This window comes from Myotis daubentonii, chromosome 1, assembly GCF_963259705.1.
Source record: "Myotis daubentonii chromosome 1, mMyoDau2.1, whole genome shotgun sequence".
Classification (NCBI taxonomy): Eukaryota; Metazoa; Chordata; class Mammalia; order Chiroptera; family Vespertilionidae; genus Myotis; species Myotis daubentonii.
Window position 1 is genome coordinate 47229870 of NC_081840.1, and position 27079 is coordinate 47256948.

A 27079-nucleotide genomic window follows, 5' to 3' on the forward strand; every position below is an offset into this window, starting at 1 on the left:
TAAAGCTGTTCACTTGTACCCACTGTGCTATTTACCTAGTCTTATTTTTTTAAACCTCATCAGAGGACATGCTTAGAGAGAGGAAGGGAAGGAGAAGGAGGGAAGGAGGGAAAGAGGAAGAGAGGCAGAGAAGCAGAGAGAGAGAGGGAGAGGGAGAGAGAGAGAGAGAGAGACTGCTTTCCATACATGCCCTGATGGGGGGGATGGAACCCACAACCCAGGTATGTGCCCTGACCAGGAATCCAACCAGCAATCTTTTGGTGCACAGGGTTGACTCAACCAACTGAGCCACTCCAGCTGGGGCATACCTAGTCTTAATTAATTTCATTGTATCTACATTTCAAAGGTACGACCTTATCAGGATGCACTATCCAGTCCACAGAAACTGAATTTGCATGCAGCCCCTCTGCAGTCTTGTCTAGTCCCTAACGGGTGCCCAGTCCAGGCTGACACACCACTGGGGCCCTGGAGGAGGATCTTGTCCACATGGCATGGTACTCAGGGGGCTTCTCATTAAGGGCAGGGCCACTGGAGTGAGTCCCTAGACACACTCGTCCCGATGGGGCTGATCGCACCCACGCCTACCCGCTGCTCCCACGGAAAACTGGGATCCCAGGTCAGCCGCGTTCAGGAGGAGCCACTGCCCCACAGAGCTTGGCTGAAGTCCGGATGACAGTTCACCTGGGAACTGGGGCGCCAGACCTCCTGTAGGCAGGGCGTCCTTCCCCTCCGCACGGTGACATCACGGAGCTGCTCCATAAAAGCAGCCCGCAGGGAGCCAGGAGCGCAAAGCACAGACGTGCTGGCCGAGCCTGCTCCTGCGCTGCGCGCACGTGGTCGCGGTGCCCCGTGCCCGGTGTGGCGCGCGCTCCCTGGTCCCAGACGGGCGATCAGATTGGGAAGGAGCCGAGCCCAGGGCAGTCCGCGCCGGCCCCGCAGGAGCCACCGAAGATGCCCCACAGCAGCCTGCACGCCGCGGCCGTCCTCCTGCTCTTGATCTTAAAGGAACAGCTTTCCAGCACAGCCCCACTCAACGGTAAAGTTTCTGCCTCTTTCCTAACAGTCCCGGAGCGCTCAGCCACCCCTGGACTGAGGGATTTCCTGCGGGGCTTGTAAATGAAAAAGTAAAATCATTTAGGGGGAGGGGGATGCCTGGGGTGCGGGGAGGGGGAGCAGGGAAGGACAAGCCTCGTGTCCAATTGCACACTGTTAGGAGGGATGCTCCGTTTCCCTTTGGAACGCACGACCTGCCGTGGCTGGGGGAACGCACTGTCTTCCTATTGAAATTTGTCTGTGTTCTCTGAGCACCTGCAGCTCCGCAGGGGTTGCTTGGGAACTTGCTCACTGGGGCCGGGAACCGGGATTTTAAATGCTGCGCGATGGGAAGGGGACTGTGCATCCTGAGCAGGGTCGCGGCGGGAAGGGTTTGCAGTGGCTCCAGGGCAGAAGCCTCCCATCCGAGCGAGTGCTTTACTGGGGGGGGGGGGGGGGGGGAGGGATGGGGGGGGGGGAGAGGCTCCTCGCCATTGGGTTTTACCTGCAAGTCAAAGAGATGATGCATCCCATCCTTAATCATTGTTTTTCTCCAGGAAAAACTGTCCTAAACGTGTGTGTGTGTGTGTGTGTGTGTGTGTGTGTGTGTGTGTGTGTGTGTGGATACGCGCACAGATGAGCACACACACCTTATTTCTGAGTGTAATTAGGGTCCTTAACCCTGATGCTGGAGCTGAGGGTGCGGACGGAGGTGGCAGGAGGCGGTGGGTGGACCTGGCTGTAGACTCAGGTCTGTGCAGTGAATTGCGGAGAGTAGCTAAGGTCAGGTTAGCCAGTCCTTTGTAACACCTGGAGGAGGATGCCACGCTTTTGCCTGCCTCCCCAACAGCTGGGTGAATGCTGTTCTGAGAGAGTAAATGGTGACTTTTGTGGAAACTCCCTGGTAACTGATGGTGGCCCCGCCCTTGACAGTTTGCCTCAAGTTGTAAAGACGTGTGTGGGTGCTATAATCCCGAACCCGTTAGGCTGAAATATTTACAGAAGGACCCAAAGGGACCATAACGGCTGAACATGTATACCCCCTGGCTAGGCAGTGGTGGTGGGGAATCGGTCCTGTTCAGCATGTGAAACGGGAGCCCCCTTCCTTCTTGGAGGTCATTGTGCCCCCTCCCCCCGGGGGGTAGGGGGTGCAGGGCAGGGGACAGCGGGGAGCTGGGCTGTCAGCAGCTTTGCCATTACTCTGAATTCAATTCCAGTCCACGGGCATGATATGCTTAATATTATCTCCCCCACCCCTGGGAGAAATAGAAGGTCAGTGAGAGAAAGGCGTTATGTAAAAGTGGAAATTAATTTTTTAAACTGCAAACTTTGGCATGTATCCCCCTCTGGAGAAAGCTGCACTGAGACCTGAAGTTTCACTAAAAGTCTCCCTTTTGGTTCCAAGCTGTTCTAAGACCAGAGACAGAAACAGCCATTCATTGGCTGGCATTCCTGAAAGCCTGTTACTCCCCTCACTCTGGGGGCAGCTCCTCCGGCTTGTTCTCTTCCTGCCTGATTTCCCTCTCCCTCCTCCCCTGCCCTCCTTGCCCTTCTTCCTCGCCCCCCTCTCTCCTTTGTCCTCCCTTCTCCCCTCCCCATTCTCCAAGTTAGGATGGTGTAAAAACTCCACTTTCACCCCACACTGAGCAGCCCACCTGCCTACCCCTAGGTTTGAAGAACACAGTTTTTATTTTATGATTCCTCATGAGATTCTGGGCGTCTTAACTGCCTTGGGGACAAGGTCAAGGCAAAAATCACTGAGGTGTGGAGTGTCAGTATTAACCCAAGGCTGGGGCTGAAGGAGGGGTAAGCTTGGTAATGGGGTCAAAGTGTGGCCTGCCCTCTGCCCGGAGCATTTAAATTTCCAGCCGTTGGCCCTGGAGAATGTCAGAGGAAAACTCTGAGGTTGGGAGGGAGCAAAATCAGGTGAAGTCGGGTGTCTTCCGGAGAAAACCTTGGGTTCTTAGCTGCTGGGGGGAAACATGGCAGTGAATTCTGCAGCACCCGCTCTGTGTGGACCTGGTGTGGCGAGCTGGGCAGTCTCAAGAACTCAGGGAAGCTTCTAGCACCCAGGACAGGAAGCAGGCAAAGCCCCAAACCCCTGACTTGGATCTATGTAAATATCACTTCCTTGGAGAGCACACAGGGTATTCTCCCTGCCTGGGACACACTGGGCTGCACGTTCTAACAGGCATCGGCTGGGCCTCCCAAGGCTCACCCTCTTGGGAAGGAGTAGTTCCCCTCCCCAAAGGGCCCCGAAGGGGGAAGGGGCAGCGGCAGCAGCCTTGGCCTGACCTGTCCTGCAGGGTCAGCTTGGTCCTGCTAAGTAAGACGCCTGTCCCTAAAGCTAACGGTGGGGAATCAGGAGGCGCCACGTCCATAAAGCGCAGACAGACACACACACTTCCTTATGAAGTCTGCCTGAGGTCAGGTCTGAGCTGACGGTGAACCGGGCTGGGGCCTGACCTTCCCCGGTGAACCCCCCAACTCAGATCACCCTCGCTTCCATTTTACGGCTATTAATCCCCCAGCCCCCTGCTCCCGAGCCCCTCCACGCTGCCACTTGCACTCAAAGCGCTGAGTGGCCCAACCAGGCTTGGGCAGAGAGAGGAGGGCAGCGAAGGGTGCTCTGGATGTTGCTGCTTTTCAAGGACATCTAGGGCTGCTGGGCCTCAGGTGTCCACTCTGCAACCTCGGTCCCTGAGCTCCCACAGCATCATGCTGGTGCCTCATCTGAGGATGAGCGCTGCAATCACAGGAGAAACCTCAACTGAGTGAGCTTTTGGGAGCGGGGCAGAAGGTGCAGGGTATTGGGGTACGATTCGATTTGGGGGGAAAGTGCAGCCAAAACTTCCGGCCAGAGCAGGACTGCTCCGAGGCAGCAGCTGCTTTCCTGGTGGCCTCCAGGATCCCTGGAGTGGCCTGTGTCCCAGGGCAGCGGTGAGGGGCGCTCCCGTGAGCTGTCAGACGACATCCCAGGCCTCTCTACCTGGCTAAGTGGAAACCATCTGGCTTCTCTGTGTGAAGTCCGTGGTTGTATTTTAATAGCGAACCCCGAAACAAAACGCTGAAGGAAAATGTTCGGGGAGGAGGTTTGATGTCGTCTGGAGCGTGGTTCGAAGGCAGTGCTTCCTTTGTCCCTTTTCTCTGCTGTTTCAGTGCAGAGCTGGTGCACATGTGGGAGCCACACACAAGTCCGGTTCGCCTGTGGTCCTGACCGCCTTCATCCAATTGCTAATCCAGGGGAGGTTAATCTTGGGACTGTTGATGCCTGTGGAGTCCATAGTAGGTCCCAGTGGTCCGTGGACCTCCTGAAACTAATTGTACATAAACTTGTGTGTGTCTAAGCTTAGGTATTTTTAGGAGGAAAAGGTCCATAGTTTACATCAGCTACTTGGATTGGTCTGGTCTCCCCCTAGTCCCCAAAGAGTGAGAAGAAGAATCAAAGATTCCTTAAGTTTATGGGAACTTAGGGTGGGCTTTCTGTAAATGCCTGAGCCTAAACAAATCATGAAAGAGCAAAAGAGGGGCAAGTTTTATAGCGATATGGAGATAATACCAAAAGAATTAACTGAAGAGTAGTCAAAGTGGGTGCCATAAGGAGCAGGAAAAAGACTAGGGGTGTCAGGGGACCGATTTAAAAAAAGCTTTGTTAGAACCACCTGACTCTATAAACCATGTACAAGTGTATTTTGATAAGATTACCAATTAATAATTGAGAATTAAAATAATTAAAAGCACTGAAGCACAGAAATGAAACAGAACAACAACAAAAATATGAGGTTAAACCAGCTTTAAAAATAAAAGCAAAGTCCTCTTTTAGCTTTTAAAATCCACCATTGGCTTGAGTAGGAGATGCCCAGTTGTCATAAGTGACCAGTTAAATTTTACTCAAATCAGTTCTCGAGAGAGAAAGGGGATGGGAGAGCCTTTCTCTTCCTGCTGTCCCCGGTGGGCCGAGAACACGGAGACACTGGGAGAAGCTAGGAGAGAGGGACTTAGGAGCTGGACAGTCCCCACATTGGGATGTGGCCCTGAGACACCCCGAGTCTTCATTCAGGGTCTCGATGTCCTTCTGGAGGTAAGGAGGGAGGTGTCAGGCAGGGTCTGCAACAGCTTTTCAAACAATGTGTTTTGATGTAGGAATGAAGGACTTTTACATGTGCAGGGTGGGGAGTGGGAAGTGGCAGGTGACTTCCGTTATATTCCTGGCAGAATTTTTCCTACACATTCCTCCCACCCCTGGAATCTAACTCGTGCGAGGGCGGCAGCGTCCCCAAAGAAACACTTTCCTTTTGAGAGTAGTGTTTTCCTCCTTATGTACCGATGTGAACTATTCTCCAGGATATGTTGTTAAGTAGGGGAAAAGCAAGATGCAAAATAGTGTTTCCAACATGCCAGCCTTTGTGTGAAAAAAGGGGGGGGAGCCCTGGCCAGTGTGCTTAGTGGTTAGAGTGCCAGCCTGTGCACCGAAGGGTCGTGGGTTGGATTCTGGGCCAAGGGTATGTACCTGGGTTGCAGGTTCAATCCCCTGCCCCAGTTAGGATGCATGTGGGAGACAACCAATCGATGTGTTTCTCATATTGATGTCTCTCTCTCCCCGTCTCTCCCTTCCTTCCTCTCTCCCTCCTTTTCTCCCTTTCTTCCCCCTCCCTCCCTCTTTGCCTCCCTTCTACTGTCTTTAACAATCAATGGGAAAAATAGCCTCAGGTGAGGATTAACAAAACAAGGGGGGGTGGTGCGGGAAGAATACAATACATAAGTGTGTGCAGTCATACCATAAAAGATTCCATCAACTGATGAATTGGCCATCTCCAGTGGAAACAGAGAGATCTGGCAGGAGAAAGGACTTTTACTGTAGACCCTTCGGCAGCTTTTGGGGTTTGAGCCTTGTGAATTTATTACCCACTCAGCTAATAAAATTTGGCATCTCTAGGATGTCTGGGGAGGCTTTTACTGAAGAGGTTTTGGGCATCCACCCCCTTTTCCGTCTCACCCATTTCAAAATGAAATCTGTGTTTTTTCCCAACTTGTTCAAGCACAATTGTACTTAACTTGCTTTGTTTTGTTCTTTGCAGGGTTCGACTGGACCTATATTGGTAAGTGGAGATCTTAAATATTTTTTTTAGGAGATGGCTGTGTTTAATGAGAAAGCCAGAAATGTCACGATCTCTGGAGATATTTTTTTGGAGTAGAGAGAGCAGTTCTGATATTATTAAATAGGCACAAAGGCCTCTCTGAGAAATCACTCCATAGGGGTTGCATGCTACACTTTCTCCTAGCAGACGAGCCTGCTCTGTGTACTTGAACTTTGAGTCAGTGTTAAGGCTTCCAGATTCCTGCACGGATTTCTACCAGACCTCCCAGGTGAAGATACCCAGGGTACTTCCACACTGCAAGGGCCGTGGGCAGGAGAGAGCCTTTCTCTTTTGTAGGACATTTACCCTACAATAAACAAAGAATAAAGGGCTCTTTTCTGAAAGTTTGGCTCAGGCCCCAAGACTTAAGCCAGCGGTTCTCAACCTTCTGGCCCTTTAAATACAGTTCCTCATGTTGTGACCCAACCATAAAATTATTTTCGTTGCTACTTCATAACTGTAATGTTGCTACTGTTACGAATCGTAATGTAAATATCTGATATGCAGGATGGTCTTAGGCGACCCCTGTGAAAGGGTTGTTCGACCGCCAAAGGGGTCGCGACCCACAGGTTGAGAACCGCTGATTAAGCTGTCAGTAGGTCTAGAATTAACTACTTCTTGCCCTGTTTGTAAACAAGCAATAGACGAAGTGGAGATGGAACATCCTTAGTGAAAAGAGACGCTTGTCTTAAATGGGAAGAGAGGGACATCAGCCGTGCAATGGGTTTCTGTGGGACTGGGTCAAGAACGACCTTGGCCACTGATGGCAGGCTTGCAAGATAAGCACCTTGAAATCAGCGTAGCTGGTGTGTTGCACTGAATGGGAAACGTGGTCATCAGCGGGAGTGGGGACGGGAGGCCAAGTACTTGGGTCCCCTGGCAAGTGCAGAATGCTAACACAGTCCCCCCTTATCTGCAGTTGCACTTTCTGTGGTTTCAGTTACCCAAGGTCAACCACAGTCTGAAAATATTAAATGGAAAATTCCAGAAATAAGCAATTCATCGGTTTTACATGATGCGCCGTTCTGAGTAGAGTGATGAAATCGCGAGCCGTCCCACTCCGTCTTGCCCAAGACGTGAATCATCGCTTTTGTTCTGCACATCCACGCTGCCTAGCTCCCCGCCTCTTAGTCACATAGTAGCTCTCTTGGTTCTGGGGGTGGCGAGGGGAAGGCCACACACACACAGCCTTTAATATGGTATATTATACTTGTTCCATTTTGTTATTTTTGTTGTTAATTTCTTATTGTGCCTAATTTATAAATTAAACTGTATCATAGGTATGTATGTACTGATAAAAACATATAGATATATATATATATTTCGATATTATGTATAGTTTCAGGCATCTACTGGGGGTCTTGGGATGTATCTCCATGGATAAGGGAGAACTACTATTATGTCCTGTTTAGGACAGAGTCACAAGGGATTTGCAACATAGCTTGTTATGGTAAGTGGGAGGGTGGAACTGGCCTTGTTGACAAGCAGGGAAGTTGATTACTACAGTGGACGCAGAATCCAGATAAAGCCCTGGCTTAAATTTGTAAAAGCCTTTGTTAGCCCAGGAGGCATAGAAAAGTCATCAAACTAATTGATCAGCTACCTACAGGCCAAGGTTTCCATGGCTCTAGCATTGATGGCTCCGGCATTACTAACATCCCTTATGTAGTTATTACGTGCAAAGCACCGTTGCTAAGTGGGTGGGTAACTAGAAGGGTAGGCTGTGATCTGTAGCTGGGAATTATTTAAGGCTCACAATTCAAAGCAGAATATAAAAGGTAATAATAAGACATAATAAATGGTTCAGTGCTCTGATGGTTCAGAGAAGGATGAGAATGCTAGGGCTGCATGGTCAAGGAAAGCTTCCTGGAGGAGGAGGTCTTTCACCTGGGCCTTGGGGGATTGGAAGAGTCAGTGTGACAGGGCAGAAGTGCTGTTGGCAATGCTGATGATGATGGCATCGCATGAGTGGAGGCAAGAAAGAACAAAGTGGTATTTGAGGGAAATCATGTAGATAAGGAGTTACAAGGGAGTGATGGGTTCTGAGGTCAAAAAGATAGGTTGAGACAAACAGGGGAGACATGGAAGTGCAGGGCAGGCCTTTCTGACTTTGTCCCATAGATGGCAGGGCCGGGAGTGATTTGCATTATAGGGAGAGTAACATGGTGGTGGGGGGTGAGAGGGCTGGATAAGCAGGAAGCAAGAAGGAGTTAGGTCCTTGGAGAAGACATCTCATCCTGTGTCTTAACATCCAGTTTATGGTGTTGGCAGTAAGAGAGAAAGAAGAGCAGAGCAAGAGGCCCCACAAAGGAAGAATAGACAGGTCAGGGCCTCAGGGCCTCCAGGCTCCACGGGCAAGTTCAATGTGTGGGACGTGACAAGAGCAGTGCAGGCATGTAAAGAAGGCGGGACTCAGGTCCTGGGCCTTATTCCCTATGATCTTTAGTAAGCCACTGGAGTCCTCTGGGTCTCGCTTTCTCCCCATCTGTAACCTGGGGAAGGTGCTGCTCTCTAGATCATTGTCCCTCCACCTATGGCTCGGGGTCCCCCAATCAGAGCCGCCTGGACTGCTTTCCTAGTATGCAGATTGCTGGGACTTAGCCTGGACCTGGGGAAAGGAGGAACCTCAAAAGCTTGTCTATTTCATGCACTTCCCAAGTGACTTTTGCACACACTCTATAAGAGAACCACTGACCAGATGGGGTAGCTTGCTCCACCTCTTGTACCAGCCTCCCAGGTATAGTGGAAACACAATTCCACTCTCTCCAGGGCTCCCTGCCTCTGTGTGACCGCCCCCCTCCCCCCTTGCCCGGGGCAGAGTGAGATAGTTCCAGAGAACAGAAAGTTGAGAAGGTGTGGGAGGAAGATCTTTCTGCACCTTAGTCATGACACGGTGTTCCCCGAAAGAGGGCTTCTCTGTCCAGCCACGTCAACTAGTTCAGAAACATTTTTTCCTGACCACTAGCTCTGGCCAGCCCTCTGTCCCTCTGTTCTGCACAATTAAAGCAGCTATTTGCTGAGGAAGCAGAGGGTAGAGTCTAATGATGCATGCCATGAAAGGGGGGAGGGGGATGAGCGTAAAGGCAAATCTGGCTTTTCATTAGTGAAATGAGCTCGTGATATGGAGTTAGCTCTCAGTGGGGGCCAGTGAAGGAAGACGGGATGGAGGACAACTGAGGAGGCAAACGGGTCCCGGCTGGCAGCTGGCACTGGGCTCAGAGTCGCCCAGGTAAACAGAAGACCTGGCATAGGTGCTGGGGAAGAACGGTTTCCACACAGAAGGGCTGCCCTGAATGAGGTGGTTCCAACCAAACACCACGTGGCTTGCCCAGGGCGCAGGCTCAGCTATTTTGCACGTAGAAGCTGCTGAATCATCCTGATCAGGGACCTCCCACTGCCTGGAACACGTGGCAGGACTTCTAGAAACACGTGGAAAGAGAACTCTACCCCCATCCCTCTCCACATTGAGTCACCAGGCTGACCTCTCAGAGGCCACAGGAGGACCATCTGGTAGCCAAGACAGGGCCAGTCGTCCCCTGTGCACTCTGCCCGGGCGGCTGAAGCAGCCGCTGGACATGTGCTGGGTTGAGAATTGCTGGGTGGGCCCCTCCCCAATGGAAATCAGTCCCAGGTCAACCCAGCTGAGCCCCCCGGCAGCTTCGCCAACTCCGACCTGGAGGGCAGCTGCAAGTCAGGCTGTCATGTGAGCTGAGGATGACTCCGGCCGCTGAAGCGAGTCCGCGCTGGTAAAGTCAGGAGAGTGAGTGCCCTCGGGGGCTGGGGGTGACGGAAGGAGGCGCCAGGAGAGGAGCCGCTCATGTTCAGTCAGTGAAAATTCGTCATGCTGTTCGCTATGATACAGGCACTTTTCTGTGTGTATATTGTAGCCAAGGAAAGAGTTAAACAATTCCAGCTGGCTGGGAGAGTCATCCTCCCCCGATAGTGTTTTTAGCCCTCCCCAAGAAAACCCCAAAATTCCTCAGTGTGTGTTCAAAACAGCAGAGCAACCAAAAAGAATGATTCTGTTGGAACGAACAACCCAAGACCACGTCATGTGAGCAGAGAATGCGCTCCGTCCTGGGTAACCAGGCGTCGCTCTGGTGCTCCTCGAGTCAGGCTAGTTCAGCAGTCAGCCACCACCACAGTCTGCTAGAGATTTTGGAGAAATAAGACCCTTAACCCTTCAAAGGAGATGGGGTAGATGGGGTGACAAGGGAACATGGAAGCCAAGTCCACCTCCTGGAGGTTGAGTCCCACCTTCCCCTGGTCAGGGCCCTCGAGGCAACCAGCGGCCCAGCGCTCCTGCTGCGGGAGCCCTGGGATGACGTGGCTGGGCCTGGGGGTGCGGGCGGCAGGCTGCAGCCACTCCCAGGCTCCTGCCCATCTTCTCTGCAGCGGCTGGGCAGCCCTCAGCCCTGGCAGCACCCGCGTGACCCGGGAATGCCACAGCATTCCTCCTGTGCTCTCCTTCCTCCCAGACTGTAGATGCTCTGTCTTAGAGATTTGTCTTTGGGAACTGGGAAGGGGTCTTCCATGGGGCAAACACTGCTTCTCCGGGCTCCCGCTTTCCTCCTCCACCCACCTTCTGGCCTGAATCTGCTGGAATATGAAATTGTTATCCATGACCTTTCCCTGAGACTTGGGACATCCTCCTGAGCCCTGCCCGAACTCTGAGAGCCGACAGGGGACACACGGAAGGAGGCGAGGAGGAAAACCCCTTTACCTTCTATTCTTTAGTGGTGATCAAGGTGCCATGTGGCCTCACAGTCAAAGGCAGTATGAAGAGCAGACTAAGTGAGACCTCACGAGAGAACGCAAAGGGCAGCCAGGGAGCGCGTGCAATTACAAGGCTGGTTGAAGGGAGGAGAGCACTTGTTTTCCCCAAAGGTAGGGGGGTTAGCCAACTAAAACACCAGCGACTTCTCTCCTGAGGATGACTGAGGAGAGCAAGCGCGAGGCACTCCTGGGGAGAGAGCAAGAAAGGCCAGAACATGTTTTTCATACCAGGAAATCCTTACCCCTGTATCTTGGGGACGTCCCTTGAGGCTGGCAATCCAACAAACCTCCATTTATTAACTCTGAGCTATAGTTCCAGTTACTTCTAACTGACGCTGTGACAGCCTGGGCCTGATGAGCTGTGGCCTGATTCACCCCCTGGTAATTGTTTCTCATCTGTCTCGAGTTGCAGCATTGAGGTCCATGTGTTCTGGAGGACCTTGGCCTGTGGCTGCCCACAGGCCTGCATTTAGCTGGCCTTCCCCGCTGGGTAGGCAGATAGGAGAGCTGGCATTATTCCTCAAGGCAGGTGCAGTGTCAGGAGGGGCAGCACGAGGCAGAAGACCAGGCCGGAGAAGTATGAAGTGCACAGAGCCACACCCAGGCAGACTTCCATTTGGAAATATCTGCTGGCTCACTCTCTGGCGGACTGACCTTAGGAAAGTAAGGACCTTTCCGAACCTTGGTTCTCTCAACTACAACATGAGAGCAATAGCACCTACCTCAATGGTTCTCCAAGTGTGGTCCCCGGACCAGCAACATCAGCATCATCTGGGCCCTCAGATGCCCTTCCTGAACACTGCGCATCAGAAGTGAAACTCATGGGAAGAGGCTGGGAGGAAATAGCCAACGCCTATCTTCTGTGTGCCTTTGTTAGAAATATACTCTCTCGGCTCATCCCAGATCTACCTGTGACTCAAAAACTCTAGGTCAGGGCCCAGCAATCTCTCTCTCTCTTTTTTTAAAATTTTCACCCAAGGATATGTTGACTGATTGTTTAGAGAGAGAGGAAGGGAGAGAGAGAAAAGCATCGATGTGAGAGAGAAACATGTCGGTTTCCTCCCATGCATGCCCCGACCGGGGATTGGAGCCACAACCTTTATGGTGCACGGGACGATGCTGCAAACAACTGAGCCGCCCGGCCACGGCCCAGCAGCCTCGTTTAACAAGGCCACCATGTGATCCTGATGCTTAGTCAAGTTTGAGTACCAATTGCTTCATAGAGGTGTGGTGAGGATTAAATAAGAACACAGCAGGATTAGATAAGATACACATTGAATAAGATGCCTTAGAACCAACTTGTTTCTATCAATAAGCCGATGGTAGAATTGGTTTCATTATACGTCATTTTGCTTAAAGTCCCAGAACCTCTGGGGGAACATTAAGTGAGGACTTACTGTACACGGAGAGAGGCTGATGTGCCTGGCGCACTGTACACAGTCAGCAACACTGATCATCATTTTCTTTCCTTCACCTCCCAGTTATGGTAGAATTTTATCTGCTGATAATTGAGAAATGCTTGAAAACTCTGCAATAGCCAACGAACGTGAGTTTTGTTAGAAAGGATCCGCTTCTCTCTGCCTTTCGAATTGCCTGAGTTTTTAACAGCCAGGAGGCATCCACTTATAGTCCGAACAAAGGGCATCCCTTTGTGAGAAAGAAAGGGGCTGAACAAAACAGAGGACTCTCAGCCTCACAAGGACATCGGAGGCCAGAATGTTCTTACTAGGCTCGTCCTTCCTTCCGACCAGGGTGGAGTCGGAGCTACTCTCCCTGATGCTTTCCTGGCCTCTAGGGACTGGATATCTGGCTCCATAGCCATGGACACCTCTGCGTGTAGCTGAAGTCAGGGGAGAGGAGGCCGATCCTGGCCTCCCCATGGAGCCCAGGGCCGCTGGGCCCCACTCCCACCTGAGCCTCGGGGCTAAGCCTTGACTTAGGACTCAGGCGTGGAGGCCTGGACCCGGGAAGAAACCTGGGGCTCCATAAGCCCAGCCCGATGCAGGGCCCCTCACTTCCCTGAGCAGAGTGGAGCCTTGGACTGCAGGTGAGAGCTGGCTTTGGGGCTGGGACCAGCCCTGCCAGGTCTCTGGCTGTGCTCAAACTTGCCCTTTCTGCTTCCTGCTAGTCGGGAGCCAGGCATTCAGGGGAGGGCAGGTCACAGCTCCCCTGGAGCCGGTTAATGCCCTTGGCAGCAAGAGGGAGAGGAGCCCGTGTGGTTCACCAGCTCAAAGGAAAGGTTTAAAGCTAAGAGGCTGAATTCAAAGCAGGCTGATGAAGGCAGCTCCAGGCAGATATGTACTAAAAAGTCTGGCTTCCAGGAGGGAGAGAATGGATCAGGGGCTGTTTCAGTCTCCGTGGAGGGAGCAGGGGCCCTCTTCCCTGGCGTGTTACTATCTTCCCTGCGGTGGCAGCCATGGGGGTGAAGGCGGCGGGCACCACCGTGGAGCCCAGGAGCACGGCCAGGCTCTTCCGGGCCACGCCATGTGCTGCGGGCGAAGACCGTGTTTCATCGATCGATTCTCAGATACACACTTTCCCTGTGTTTCAGCGTCTCTGAAACTGGGATGTATCCTCAGTGGCATCTAGAAGCCAGGAAATAGGGTAGTTGTCTCATTCTCACTCACACTCACCTGTTAGATGCTCAGAACACAAGGAAAGGAGCCGGAATGATTAATTTCAAGAATTAAATCATGAAGACAGTGGGGGCAAAAAGTGTAAAAATAATGGCTAGTCTGCATACTGTTCAATATAGCATATAGGAATGATGGGGAGCATTAGATTTTTAACTACAACTTTTTCCAATTTTCAATCACTTCATAGTTCACATATACTTTTTGATGGTGTTTGATCAGTATTGCAAGTATTTATAAACAAAGTAATTTAGGTGCCATTTAAAAAAAATTTACTAAAGAGTTCCTTTAAGGACAGGCTTTCCAGTGACCAGACAAGCATTTGATTTATGCCAACCAGGAAGGAACAAATACTAGTTGCCGCCTCCTTCTATCTAAAAAGGTTGACTCAGAACTGGTGTAAACTCTACCTTTTTTATTTTAATCCTCACCTGAGGATATTTTCCCATTGATCTTTAGAGAGAGTGGAAGAGAGAGGGAACGACAGAAAGAAATACCAATGTGAGAGAAACACATCAATTGGTTGCCTTCTGCATGCGCTCTGACCAGGGCCCAGGCCAGAGAGGAGCCTGAAACCGAGGTATGTGCCCTTAACTGGAATCAAACCCGGGGCCCTTCGGTCCGGAGGCAGACGCTCTATCCACTAAGCCAAACTGGCTAGAGCAGAACTGGTGTAACTCTAAATGGTTCATTCAGTTCATCTTAAAACTTTAAATGCTTTTTCAATCATTAACTTGTGGCTAGATCAGCTGTGACTTCCGGGTGAACTGGCCGAGACCCACCCGGATTCTGTAAGGATGCTTGCAGGTTTAGGGCCAGTGGTTCATGCTGCCCCACCTCCTAGGACACGTAGCTCAGGAAAGGCCCCTCAGCTGTGACAAGAGAGAGCTTTACTGACAGCAGGGAACAGTGACATAGGCAAATGGCGCCTGCCACCTTCAGAAGGTGGTCCCTCCTCTGCGCCCAGTCTCCTGAGAATTGCATGAGAAGTGCAGAAAGGAGAAGAGGTGACTCTGAAGGTTGTGGAACAAAGAGGTTTTGTAGCAGGTCTGCAGCAGTCACGCAAAGAACTGCTGTCCCTTTTGGCTTTGGCCACCAGGAAGCTCAGGAGCCCAGAGGCAAATTGGTGGCTCCAACTTGAGTGACTGTCTATTCTCCTAGGACTTGTGAATCTAAAGGTTCTCCCTTCTAGTGCCCTTCTAGTCTACAGGTATTTTTCCTGATCCTGAGCCAAAATGTTGTAACAAATAGATTTCAGGGATTTTTTTCCAGAAGTGGCACCCTACATTTTTATCCCTCTTTTATTCTGCCATCCCCTTCATGGATACCATTGCTTAAAAGATTTGTTTTAAAAATTCATGTCTGAATGAAATAATCCCAAGATAACTGACTCACATTCCTTCCACAATTATTTATTGAGTAAATACTAAGTGCCAAGTGTTGGACAGATCCTAAGCAGCGGTTCTCAACCTATGGGTCGCGAACAATGAAAATACATCCTGCATATCAGATATTTACATTAAGATTCATAGCAGTAGCAAAATTACAGTTACGAAGTAGCAACAAAAATAATTTTATGGTTGCGGGTCACCACAACATGAGGAACTGTATTAAAGGGTCGCAGCATTAGGAAGGTTGAGAACCACCTTAGACTAAGGAATGATGAATAAGGTACGGTCCCTCTCATTATGGGCCTGAGAATCTGGTCAGAGAAAATACATTAGACAGGCCTTATGCTACAGGGAGATGAGCATGGAAGAGAGAGACCTCACCTAGTGCCTTTGGGAAAGAACTAAAGAGGCTTCCTGGCGGAGGTGAAGTCCACGCTGAGACCTCCAAGCTGGAGGACACATAAGCGCTAGCAAGGCGAAGGGGAAGAGATGAAAGGGCACTTGGGCAAAGGGACACACTGTGTGAAGATCACCGAGGCTGGCACGTTCTGGGGACTGCCAAGGACCTCACTGAGGAGGGAAGGGGCTGGGGAGATGGGCCAGGGTCAGAGTGTGAGGAGCTCAGGAAGCTGGGGAGTTGGGACCTCACTCTGGAGGCAGCAGGCGGATGGTAGGAGCGTCCCAAGTAGGAAACTGAGGTGATCAGATAAGCATTTTAGGAGGGTCATCCTGGCGGCAGGGTGGAGAGGGATGAGTGTGCAACACCAGAGGGAGACCAGAGGGATGGAGGAGAAGGGGATAGGGGTCTGAGCAAAGGGAGGGGCGATGGGGTCAGACCTGTTGGTACAATTCAACCTGACGTTGTAATTGGCCAGTGCAGCCTGGTTGGGGATGAGTGCCTGGCTCTGTTGGGCTTCACACTAAGTATTCCGAAGTGTCAATAAGACCGACATCATTGCCTAGTGGACCTACGGGGCAGGGGCAGGGGGGCGGTGGGGGGCGCAGTGCTGATGTGGCCAAGCCCCAACCCCAATTACCAATGAGGCAATTGGCCCAACGAGAGCACAAGGAGCCCAGCCGGGACCAGAACTGTCTCCTGACCCCCGTCTCATGCTCTTCCCTGGTCATTTGGCGAATGCTTGTTTCATGCCGGTCACGGTGTGCCCTGCACCCACACCACCCGGCTGTCTAACGGCCACTGAGGACATGCAGCAATGTCTTCAAATCCTCACCTGAGGATGTATTTTTATTGATGAGAGAGAGAGAGAGAGAGAGAGAGAGAGGAGAGAAATATTGATTGGTTGCCTCCAGTATGCGCTCCAGTCAGGGATCGAACCCGCAGCCTAGGTATATGCCCTGACCAGGAATCAAACCCCAAACCTTTTGGTGTTCGGGATCAAACAGAGCCACCAGGCCAGGGCTGCAGTGATTTTTTTAAAAAAGAAAATAATATAGATTTGCCAGAAACAAATTATGCCAAAACCTGCTATTCTTCCCCACATCAGGATAAGAGGCTTAGTGGTTAAAGAAAGCACAATGGACTTAATACCTCTTGACATAATATTTGATATGGTGCCTTGTGACACATCCGTGAGAAATGTGGATCAAAGACCAGGGTGGTTGCTAGGAAAAAAAAGTAAAAATAGAATCCACTCTTCGTTACTGTCGTAGCACAGCTGGGAGAGAGGTCGGCATTCCTGTGGGGACGATCCTTTCAGATTCTCAGGAAGAGGACGGGCAGCTGAGGGGTGCGGTGATTCAAACTGGAAGGATTAGTGTTAGACGGAGAATAGGGAGCAGGGGACACGTACGTGAGGAAGCATGCCAGAAAAGCGGATCAGAGTGAGTGGGCTGGGCTGCAGGGCAGGAGGGAGCATGCAGGGAGCAAATATCACGTACGCACAGCACAGGGCAAGACAGGGCCCGGCTGCAGGGCTGCAGAGGGAGACACTTCTTGCCCGGGTGAGGGAAGGATGGCTGTTCCCCTATTGCTGGCTCTGGGAGTCAGAGGAACCAGCGGGGAGAAGGTGGCACTTGATCCGGGATGGGAGGGTTTCAGAGGGAAAGCCAGTCTGAAACAAAATGCCACGGCGCCATGCATTTCTCTTTAGAAGTAAAAGGAGACACAGGGAACCTGTGAGGGGGACGGCGAACCTTTTGAGCTCGGCGTGTCAGCATTTTGAAAAACCCTAACTTAGCTCTGGTGCTGTGTCACATATAGAAATGTTTTGATATTTGCAACCGTAGTAAAACAAAGACTTCTAATTTTGATATTTATTGTATATATTTAAATGCCATTTAACAAAGAAAAATCAACCAAAAAAATGAGTTCACGTGTCACCTCTGACACGCGTGTCAGGGGTTCGCCATTACAGCTCTAAAAGGTCAGAGCAAGTTCTCTCTAAAAGGAAGAGTTGACACTAGTCAGTCCAGAAAGGCCTGGCCCTGGCGTGTCTTGGAAGTCTGTCACATCTGGACACTGCCCTCCTGCTACCGACTTACTCCTCACGCCAGCCCTGGGAGGCGGCACTGCCACTTTCATTGTGTAAGTGAAGCTCAGGGGACCTCAGAGCTGTGCTCAAGGTCACAAAGCTAGTGGGTGGCAGCTTGGTGAGATGGCTGCAAAGCCCTCTTACACTGCCTTTCATGACCTTCCCACTGCACTTCCCGACCTTCTCACTGCCCTTCATGCCTCTCTGGCAAGGGGACAGCCTGGATGAAGGTCTACAGGTGTGAGAAGAACCATCGAAAAGCAAGTTTTTGGAATAAAGATTGAATTAATTACTATATGTTAAGAATATAGAATGGGGGTGGGCATTTAGCCCATGGCCAAAATCCAGTCTACCATCTGCTTTTATAAATAAAGTTTTCTTTAAACACAGCTGTGCTCATCCGTTCGCATATTCTCTGTGGCAGCTTTTGCGTTACAACAGCGGAGCTGGGTAATAGCCACAGTGCATAGCCCCCAAACCTAAAGTCTCTCCTGGCTGGCCTTTTGCAGAGAGCGCTAGCTCACCTCTGGATGCATGGCACAGAGTGAGTGCTCATTGAATGGTAAGTTAGAGAAGCCTGGCAGCCCATCAGGCCTTGGAGTTTAACGGAATTGGATTGAGGCCCTGGGACGACAGAAGGCGATTACAGCCTAAAAGGAGAAGCCAAAACAGATAGCTGTGTCCTCAGTACTCCCCGTGGGCAATACCATCCCTTTCCTCAGGGGTCCCCTGCCATCACGCTGTAGGCTCTAGCCTTGCTCTCCTGGCCTGGAATCCTTCTGCCTGTGTTTCTTCTTCCCTGAAGCCAGGCCTCTTACCTGCCTCAGGATGACTGCCAGAGAGGACACAATGCCTTTAAAAAGAACCTGCTCCCCAGTGTGTGATCTGGTCCTGCCTTCCGTGTGGTCCAGAGTCACAGTAATCTAGAGAGGGCTTCTCAGCCTAGGTATGCACTGTTGACATTTTGGGCAGGATAGTTCTTTGTTGGGAGGGGCTATCCTGGGCACTGTAGGATGTCTAGCAGCATCCCTAGCCACTCACCCGTCAGATGCCAGTAGCAAAACATGTCTCCAGACAGTGCCAAACATCCCGAGGGACAAAATCACCCCACGGGAGAACCACCGGCTTACTCTGAAACATCACGGGGGTAACAACATTCCAGTCCAGGACAATGAAATCCACATTCAGAAAGACAATGTTCCTTGTAAGGGCGCAGGCCTGTTAAAGATGCCCCCAGTTGGTACCACTGGACGGCTAAACCAAACGCTGAGCATCTCAGCCTGCAGCACCAGCATTTGGTCGCTACAGCTGGCGCTATGCTTTTGCAGAAACCTTGGGTAGTTACCGCCTCATGTCTGCGTAACCGAGGAGGCTTATCCAAGTGCTCCTTCCTGCAACACGGGTAGCACCTCTCCAAGGACAATTTCTGGTCCCTCCCCCAGGATGTAGGAAGTGCTTATGAACCCCAGCCTGCCCTGCCCCTGACTCCAGGCCAGTTCCCCAGTTGCATCAGTTTTTACATCCATCTCAAGTGACAGGAAGAAGCTGCGGGAGAGCCTTAAAATACCAGTTTACTCACTGGTTCACTTATTCTGTCGACCGGTCCTTAACGATGCCCTTTGTGGGCTGGCCAGTGGGGATCCACAAGACGACACGGCACTCGCCTTCAGTGGGTTGATGGCTGAGGGGCTAGCAGGCGTATGAACGAGAAATCACAATGGAGCAGATTAAGTGCTATGCTAATGCACACTGGTTCCATGGACTCGGGGACAAACAGTCTCAATTTGGGGGCAAAGGTAGCTATCAGAGCAGGGAGAGTGTGTGTGTTCCTGTGTGTGCGTTACAGGGATGGGACGGCACTCCACTGCAGGCAACAGACGTCCAAAAAGCTGGCAAGAGAGAGCGTGGGGCACAGAGAGTCAGGGCGGCAGCAGCCGGGTGTTTGAGGCGTGTGTTGGCAGCCAGTTCTCCCCGGGTGTCCTGTTTCATCCCGTGTGAGCAGAGGCACTGACGGCTTCTGTTACAGACTATCTTTTCAAGGATGTTTATGTAGCAAATTGTCTTATAAGATAGAGGGAGTGTGTCTCCTGCCAGGACAGGGGGCAGATTTGTTTCCTATCCAGTTAAGTAAAGATAATGCCTCCCTTGGGAGCGAAGGTGGGGGCAGGCTTGCTAATTGCCCCCTTTAAAAGATTAGGGTTTCCTAAATGCGGAGTTCCCTGGCCGGCTGGCCATATGCTGAGCAGTTAGCATGTGCAGGCGTCATCTGGCCCTCATGGCATCACTCTGTGAAATCGGGGCTTGGGGAACAGGCACGGATGACACTCTGTCACTGTTGTGAGTACAGCAGGTCCTCGAATCACTTCATTTTGTTCAAAGTTGTTTTGTTATCACATTGAAGTGCTGCAAGAACGTAACTCTTGTTGACAGCAATTAGCCCATGGTAAAATTGTGGCCTGGCCCTGCCTTCCATGCGGTCCAGACGATGCAGTCACAATAATCTAGACCAGGGCTCTCAGCCTAGGTATGCACTGTTGACATTTTGGGCAGGACAGTTCTTGGTTGGGAGGGACTACCCTGGGCACTGTAGGACGTCTGGCAGCATCCCTAGCCCTAGGTTTTGTTCTATGTTGTTTTGCTTTAAGTTGCAGAACCTGTCAACGACATTGAGAATTTACCATATTAAACTGGCCTTTGTCTCTGACTCAGGGGTCTTGTGTCTTGGCCAGCATCCATGAAACCGGCAGGCTAACTTGTTAGTCTGGGTCAGGTCTTAGACCCTCCGCCCACCACTCTCCCCCACCCAGTGTTTGACAGGTGGAGAGGGAGTGGAATCATGAGGGTCTTGGGTGCTGAACTACAGGCCTTGGGATTAATCCTGAAGAACTTTCCGTACTGAAATGTCCTGATTTGGTGTGCAGGTGTGGAGAGCAGAGGGCTGTGAGGTAAGTCTGGAGGAACAAGACAACTGAGGGGTATAGACATGGAGCTGTGGGTCTGAACAAGGGCTGTGCTGGGGCAGACAGATGAAGGCCAAGTTGGTTTTTTTTAAAGTCTAGTTGTTTTTGTGTTTTTTTTTTAAGTCTAAATGGTTCTTGATAGCATCTTTTTTTTTCCTGAACCAGGAGTCAATCCAGATAGCCTTTTGCATTTATTTGGGTATCTCTTTAGATCTCCAATGCCCTTGACATTTCTGAAGCATACAGACCAGATATCTTATAGAATGTCCCTCAGCTTGGGTTCCTTGGAAGGTCTCTCATGAGATTCAGGTTGTAGGTTTTGGCATGAATCCCACAGAAATAATGTGTCCTTCACCATGCATTTCCTCAAGAAGCACTTGGTGTCACTTGTCCCATTACTGGTGATGATTTTGATGTCTGTTTGATGTCTGACTTTCTCCAGTTTAATGTCACCATTTCCCACTTTATAAAGAATAGGTCATCTGTGGGCAGATCCTTTGATACTGGGTGTAAAAATTTGAACATTGATTGTTTATCAGAGTACTGTATTAATTGTTCAATTTCCTGATTTTGATAAATATTGTGATTATGTAAGAAAATGTCCTTGTTCTCAGGAGATAGACATTCAGGTATTTAAGTATGACAGAGCATGATGTCTGTGACTTTCTCTCAGCTGGTTCAGAAGCAATGGCAATAATAGCACGTAGATGTATGTATATAGAGAGGGTAAGAGAGCAGGTGTGACAAATGTTAACAACTAGTGATTCTAGGTGAAGAGTAATGAGACTTCACTGTGCTATTCTTCTAAATGTTCTGTATGTTTTTAAATGAAAAGTGTTTTGAAAAGATACCTATAAGAGTAAAACTGTCATGTCTCTGTGCCTGGAAGGGGGGGCCCAAGGAGAGGAAAAGAGGACTTGATTGCGATTCCAGGCTTTGGGTGTGGCGAGGGGTACCATCAGCTGAATGTCCGAGGAGGTAGAAGAGATTGTGGAGGGAGGAGGTGAGAGAGGAAAAGATGGTGAGTTTGGTTATTTTATTTTTTAAAATATATTTTTATTGATTTTAGAGAGGAAGGGAGAAGGAGAGAGCGATAAAACATCAATGATGGGAGTCATTGATCAGCTGCCTCCTGCATGCCCCACACTGGAGATTGAGCCCCCAAACCCAAGCATATGCCCTGACAGGGAATTGAATCTTGACCTCCTGGTTCATAGGTTGGCGCCCAACCACGGAACCACACCAGCCAAGCAAGTTTGGTTATTTTCAAAAATTATTTGTTTGTCTGTCTGCCTTCTGCTTCAGCATGTCTGATTTCAGGAACCCCCTGAGCATCCAATGGGGGCCTCCAGTAGGCATCTGACTGGTCTAGAGCTCAGGGAAACCTGGGCAGGCCAGGGAAGGGATTATGCCAGGGGAGTGTGTGTGGGAGGAGAAGAGCCAAGGACAAAACCTCGGGGACAGCTGACACGAGGGGGCAAGGAGCTACGGAGAGCTCTGAAGGGGCAGAAGAAATGGTAGAACAACTCAGACAAAGCCATGTCGCCAGAAACTGGGAAAGCTTTCAGAAATGAGGTGGGGAGTGGGGTGGAGAAGGTACTATGGCCAAGGCCTGAAGTGTCAGATTCAGTGGGATGTTGGCTGGGAGGTCAGAGTCCCGGACTGTGAGCTCTGAATGGGAAGATGCTGGCTGGGAAGAGGCGGCGAGACATCAGAGCGGAGAGAGGGGAGGCACTCGTCCTAGTAAACAGGTAGCAAAGTCCACAGCTAAACAACTTGTTCAGAGCCACGTTCACCTTAGCGGTACAGGATCGTCCCTGACGTGCTGTCTGACTGCCAAAGCAAGTCACAGCGGCGCACGCACAGCCAGCCCCCCATGCTAACGAGGCGTGCCCAGAGGTGGACGGGGGAGGCAGCGTTCTGCCAGCCGGAACAGACAGCTATGCCAGCGATTGAAAGCACCTGTGACGATTTCAAATCTCTCTCTGCCCAGGAAGGAACCTGCCACGGGGCAGCCTCTGCTCACAGTATTGCTCTCCCACCCAGTTTCTTTAGTGCCAGAGAACATGACTACATTGTCTTGTACAGAATATGCCCTTATTATCCTTCCTAGAGGCCCGATGCATGAAATTCCTTCTCCCAGCTGCCGGCACCTGCTTCCCTCTGGCACCCAGGACCCGGGCTTCCCTCACAGCCTCGGCTGGCCCTCACGGCCCAGCTTCGTCTGGACCGTCCTCCGGAAGGATGTCCGGACGGGTGTTCTGCTGTTCAGTCTAATTAGCATATTAGCTCTTAATTATATAGGATTGTTTGAAGTTCCCCCTTTTCAGTAGAAGCTGGTTACAAATAGCCTCTTGACCCCTGGACTCTCATTTCCAGGAAGAGGATGTAGTCCCTCCGGCTTCCTCTCTGCCAGCGCCAGTCACAGCCCGTTTTCTAAAACCCACACGGAGAACACCGGCGCTCCACCTCAGTCAACAACCGTTTTATAGAGTCAAATATTTAAACTACAGCAAAGGCAACAACTCATGGCCTAGCCATTCAATGGGATACGACCCAGCCATAGAAAGGAATGAAATACCGACAGGCTACGACCTGGATGAACTTGGAAACAATGTGAAAGAAGCCAGACACAAATTGTACAACTCCTTCTCAATGAGGTATCCAGAGCAGGCAAATCCTTAGAGAGGAAGGGAGTGGACGAGCAGTTGCCAGGGGCTGGGGGAGGAGGGGAAACGAAGAGCGACTGCTTAATGGCTATGGGGTTTCCTTTGGGTGATGAAAATGCTCCGGAGCTAAACAGTGGCGATGGTTGCACAGCGCTGTGAATATCACTAATGGTAAATTTATATATATATCTAATATGTATATTTGTATGTATATTAACATGTATATATTTTTACCACAATAAAAATTAATTATAGTTGACCCTTGAACAACACGGGTTTGAACTGCACAGACCCCCTTGTACGTGGGTGTGTTTTTTCCCCAGTAAATATACATAGGGCTGAATATATGGTTGGTTGACCATATGATTTCACTCATATGTGGAATTTAATGAGCAAAATGAATTACCAAGTAAAATACAGACTCATAGACAGAGATCAGGCAGACAGCTCTGTTGTGTTTGTGTGTGTGTGTGTGTGTAGGGATTGAGCAAAAAAGAAAAAAAAGTAAACTCATGGACACAGACAACAGTATGGTGATTGCGGGTGGTAGGGGAGGGGTGGGTGGAGGTGGACAAGCTCACAGAGGGGTTAATGATGATAGATAAAATAAAATATTATATATACACACACACACACATATATATATATGGTTGGTTGAATCTGACTTCACAGATTCAACCAACCACAGATCAAAAGCAGTATTTCCATCCCCGGTTGGGAATCCAGGGAAGTGGACGGCTGACAGAATGCGCTGTGCCACGCCGGTTTATAGGAGGGACTTGCACATCTGGGATTTTGGTGTGGGGGAGGGTGTCCCCGAGGATACCGAGGGACGACTGAAGTTCTAGGGGAGTTAAAAGGTATACAAGGATTTCAACTGCACGGGGGAGCCCAGGAGGTGTCACTGCCCCAACCCTAAGTTGTTTAAGGGTCAACTATAATTTTTTTATTTTTAAAAAAGCAACCTTACCTGACACGGGAGAGTAAGGTGCCCTGGCTCCACTCACAAAGCCGAGACCTGCTGAGAAGGGCTTTCTACCCGGTCTCTTCACTCTGGCTGCACGTTTGAATCACCTGGCAGCTCTTAAAAACGTCCTGTACTTGGGCCCCACCTGGGACCAATTAAACCAGATCTCAGGTGCTGGGCCCAGGGCAAAGTTAGGAGTTTTGGGAGATTCCAGTGTGCACCCAGGGTTGAGAAATGCTGCTCTAGACCTGGGGTCTCAACGTGTGGTCCTCAGACCAGCAACAGCACCTGGGAACCTGTTAGAAACGCAGATTCTGGGGCTCCAGCCCAAACCTGCTCTGTCAGGCACTCTGAGGGTGGGGCCCAGCAATCAGTGTTTAACAAGCCATCCAGGGGATTCTGATGCACACTCAAGCTTGACAACCACTCTTCAGAGTCTAGATCAGTGGTTCTCAACCTTGGCTGCACATTAGAATCACCTGGGAATCTTTTTTAAATCCTGATTTCTGGGCCTCATCCTCTGGAAATTCTGTTTCTTTGTTTCTAATGTTGTGGCCTCACCCTATAACAAATAAACAGAATTTCTGGAGGATGAGGCCCAGAGATCAGGATTTTAAAAAGATTCCCAGGTGATTCTAATGTGCAGCCAAGGTTGAGAACCACTGGTCTAGACCAAGTAAATTACACAAAGTTTTACTCAACCGATGAGTGTTTCCTGAGCATGGGCATAAGTTTGGTTCTGTGCTATGAAAATATAGAGACTTTCCTCAACTCTCCTCTATATAATGGGTTAGATTCTTAGAAAGGAACTGTACATTAAACGGAGATGAGCCTTTTTATAGCTGAATAATATTCCATTGTATGCGTATGCCACATTTTGTTTATCTACTCGCGTGTTGATGGGCACTTAGGTATTGATGGGTAATTTCCACCTTCTGGCTATTATGAATAATTCTGCTATGAATATTAATGTATAGCTATCTGTTTGAGTCCCCTGCTTTCAATTCCTTTGAGTCTGTACCTAGTAGAATTGCTGAATCTCGTGATCACTGTATGTTTAACTTTTTAAGGAACCACCAAACTTTTTTCACAGTGGCTGTACCATTTTATATTCCCACCAGGAATATGTGTTTGGGATGATGGGAAAAGTTCTGGAAGTGGATATTGGTGCTGGTTGCACAACAGTGTGAATGTGCTTAATGCCACTGAATTCACTTATAAACGATCAAAATAGTCAATACTGTTACTTATATTTTACCACAATAACAAAAAGATCAATGACATGAGCCAAGAAAATGGGTTTAGAAAAGCAAGTTATGCTCCTCATGGTCAACAAGGGTCGTAGTCTTTTTAAAGAGCATAGAGCAGGGCGTCTCGCTCCACTGTGGAATTAGCATTTCCACGTTAACCACGATTTCTTTGTGAATGAGTCAGAGAAGAGCAAAGGGAATATGGTGACACGGGCCAGACTAGGTTTCAGTCTTGGGATTAGGCTGTTATCACCGAAGAAATCTGTCTAACTTATTAGTGGTTTGTTGTTGCTGTTCAGAAACCATTTATTGAACCCTTCAGTGTGGCAGGCTCTGTGTAGGAGGCAGGGATACAAGAATGAATGAGCTGAGAGCCTGGTGCAGTGGTTCTCAACCTCCATCCAGCATCCATGGGCTTGTTCAATGGCAGATGCCTGGTGTCCCTTCAGAGTGTCTGATTCACAGGTCTGGGGTGGGGCCTAACAATCTGCATTTCAAACAAGTTCCCAGTGGTGATGATGGTGCTTGTCCAGGGACTACACTTTGAGAGCTGCTGGTCTACCGGGGTAGAAAGATATAAAATCTTATTTTGATAAGTGTGGTGCTGCTAGGAAAGCACGATGCAAAGGGCTCTACAGGAGAGAGGTGGGTAGAGCTTCTCCACAGTGAACACTCTCAAAGAAGGCGGCAGGGATGGAGGAGCAGAAGCAAACAGTTGCCACCTATTTGCCTTTGGCAGCCTGCCAACCCCACGCTCCTCCCCATAACAGCCTTCCCTCCAGCCCGGCTGATGGGCTCAGTGGTTGAGCATCGACCAGGAGGTTGAGGTTCCATTCCTGGTCAGGTCACATGCCCGGGTTGTGGGCTTGATCCCCAGTGTGTGGTGTGTTGGAGGCAGCCGATCAATAATTCTCTCTCATCATTGATGTTTCTATCTCTCTTTCCCTCTCTGAAATATATATATATATATCCTTCCCTCCAGAAAGAACCTGACATAGAGCCCCTGTTCTCCACCCACTCCCTGGATCTCTCCTCTCCCTTCACCCCCACAATATTGCAGACGGATTACTGGGGAAGGTAGAGGGGAGGTGAGGGGGAGGAGACTCCAGATATGGCAAGGTGGAGAAGGACTTCCCAAGGACTCTCAGAGTTAAGTCGATAGCTCCAGTCTTGCGGTGTATGTCTTCCCACCTCCAGCCTGCGAGACTGGCCCCCACTGCCATGGCTAAACTGGAAATGATGCCAAGAGTGGCTTGGCAGGACTTTACCCCTGTCCTCCCTCTCAAGCTGATCCAAACAAAAACTGAAATAAGAAAAAGTTTGTATAAAGAATGGATTAAAGCACCTTTAGGAAACATTTCCATTTGTATTGATCTGTAACATAAAATCCCAGGAAGACACATGGGCCTGCAGTGGAAGTCCTGCTCGAAGCTTTCTAAGTAATAAGTAACCCTGACCCGAGTCTAGCCCGTGCTCACCGCCCTTGCTCTGACTCATTTGTAGCATTAATGGGGGAAAAGCTTCAACACCAGTTTGGTTCCTCGGCTTCTGCTTGTTTATAATAAAATCATAAGACCTTGTCCATCAATCATTAACCCACACCCCTGCTGGTCTCCTTTCCTCCTGATCACCTTTGCAGGCCTGCTGAGTTCCAGGATTTTTGATTGAGTTTTCACTCTCTGGGTTTCCTCTCCAGGCAGGCTTCGGTGTTCTGGTCTGATCCATTCAGCAAACATTAGCTGAGTGCCTCCTTCAGCCCAGAGTTAATTTC

General features: G+C 50.0%; 1 protein-coding gene across 4 annotated transcripts in view; it reads left to right on the plus strand.

The window, feature by feature from the left end:
* The first annotated feature begins 786 nt into the window (after positions 1 to 786).
* Positions 787 to 27079, plus strand: part of CA12 (carbonic anhydrase 12) — a 54781-nt gene continuing 28488 nt past the window's right edge. For 2 of the 4 annotated variants that reach the window (XM_059699113.1, XM_059699130.1), the window contains exons 1-2: positions 787 to 1036; positions 6111 to 6131. In XM_059699113.1, the coding sequence (XP_059555096.1) occupies positions 952 to 1036; positions 6111 to 6131 (106 nt within the window). In that variant the 5' untranslated portion in view covers positions 787 to 951. The remainder of the gene's footprint in view (positions 1037 to 6110; positions 6132 to 27079) is intronic. The other 2 variants (XM_059699104.1, XM_059699121.1) reach the window with 1 other exon arrangement.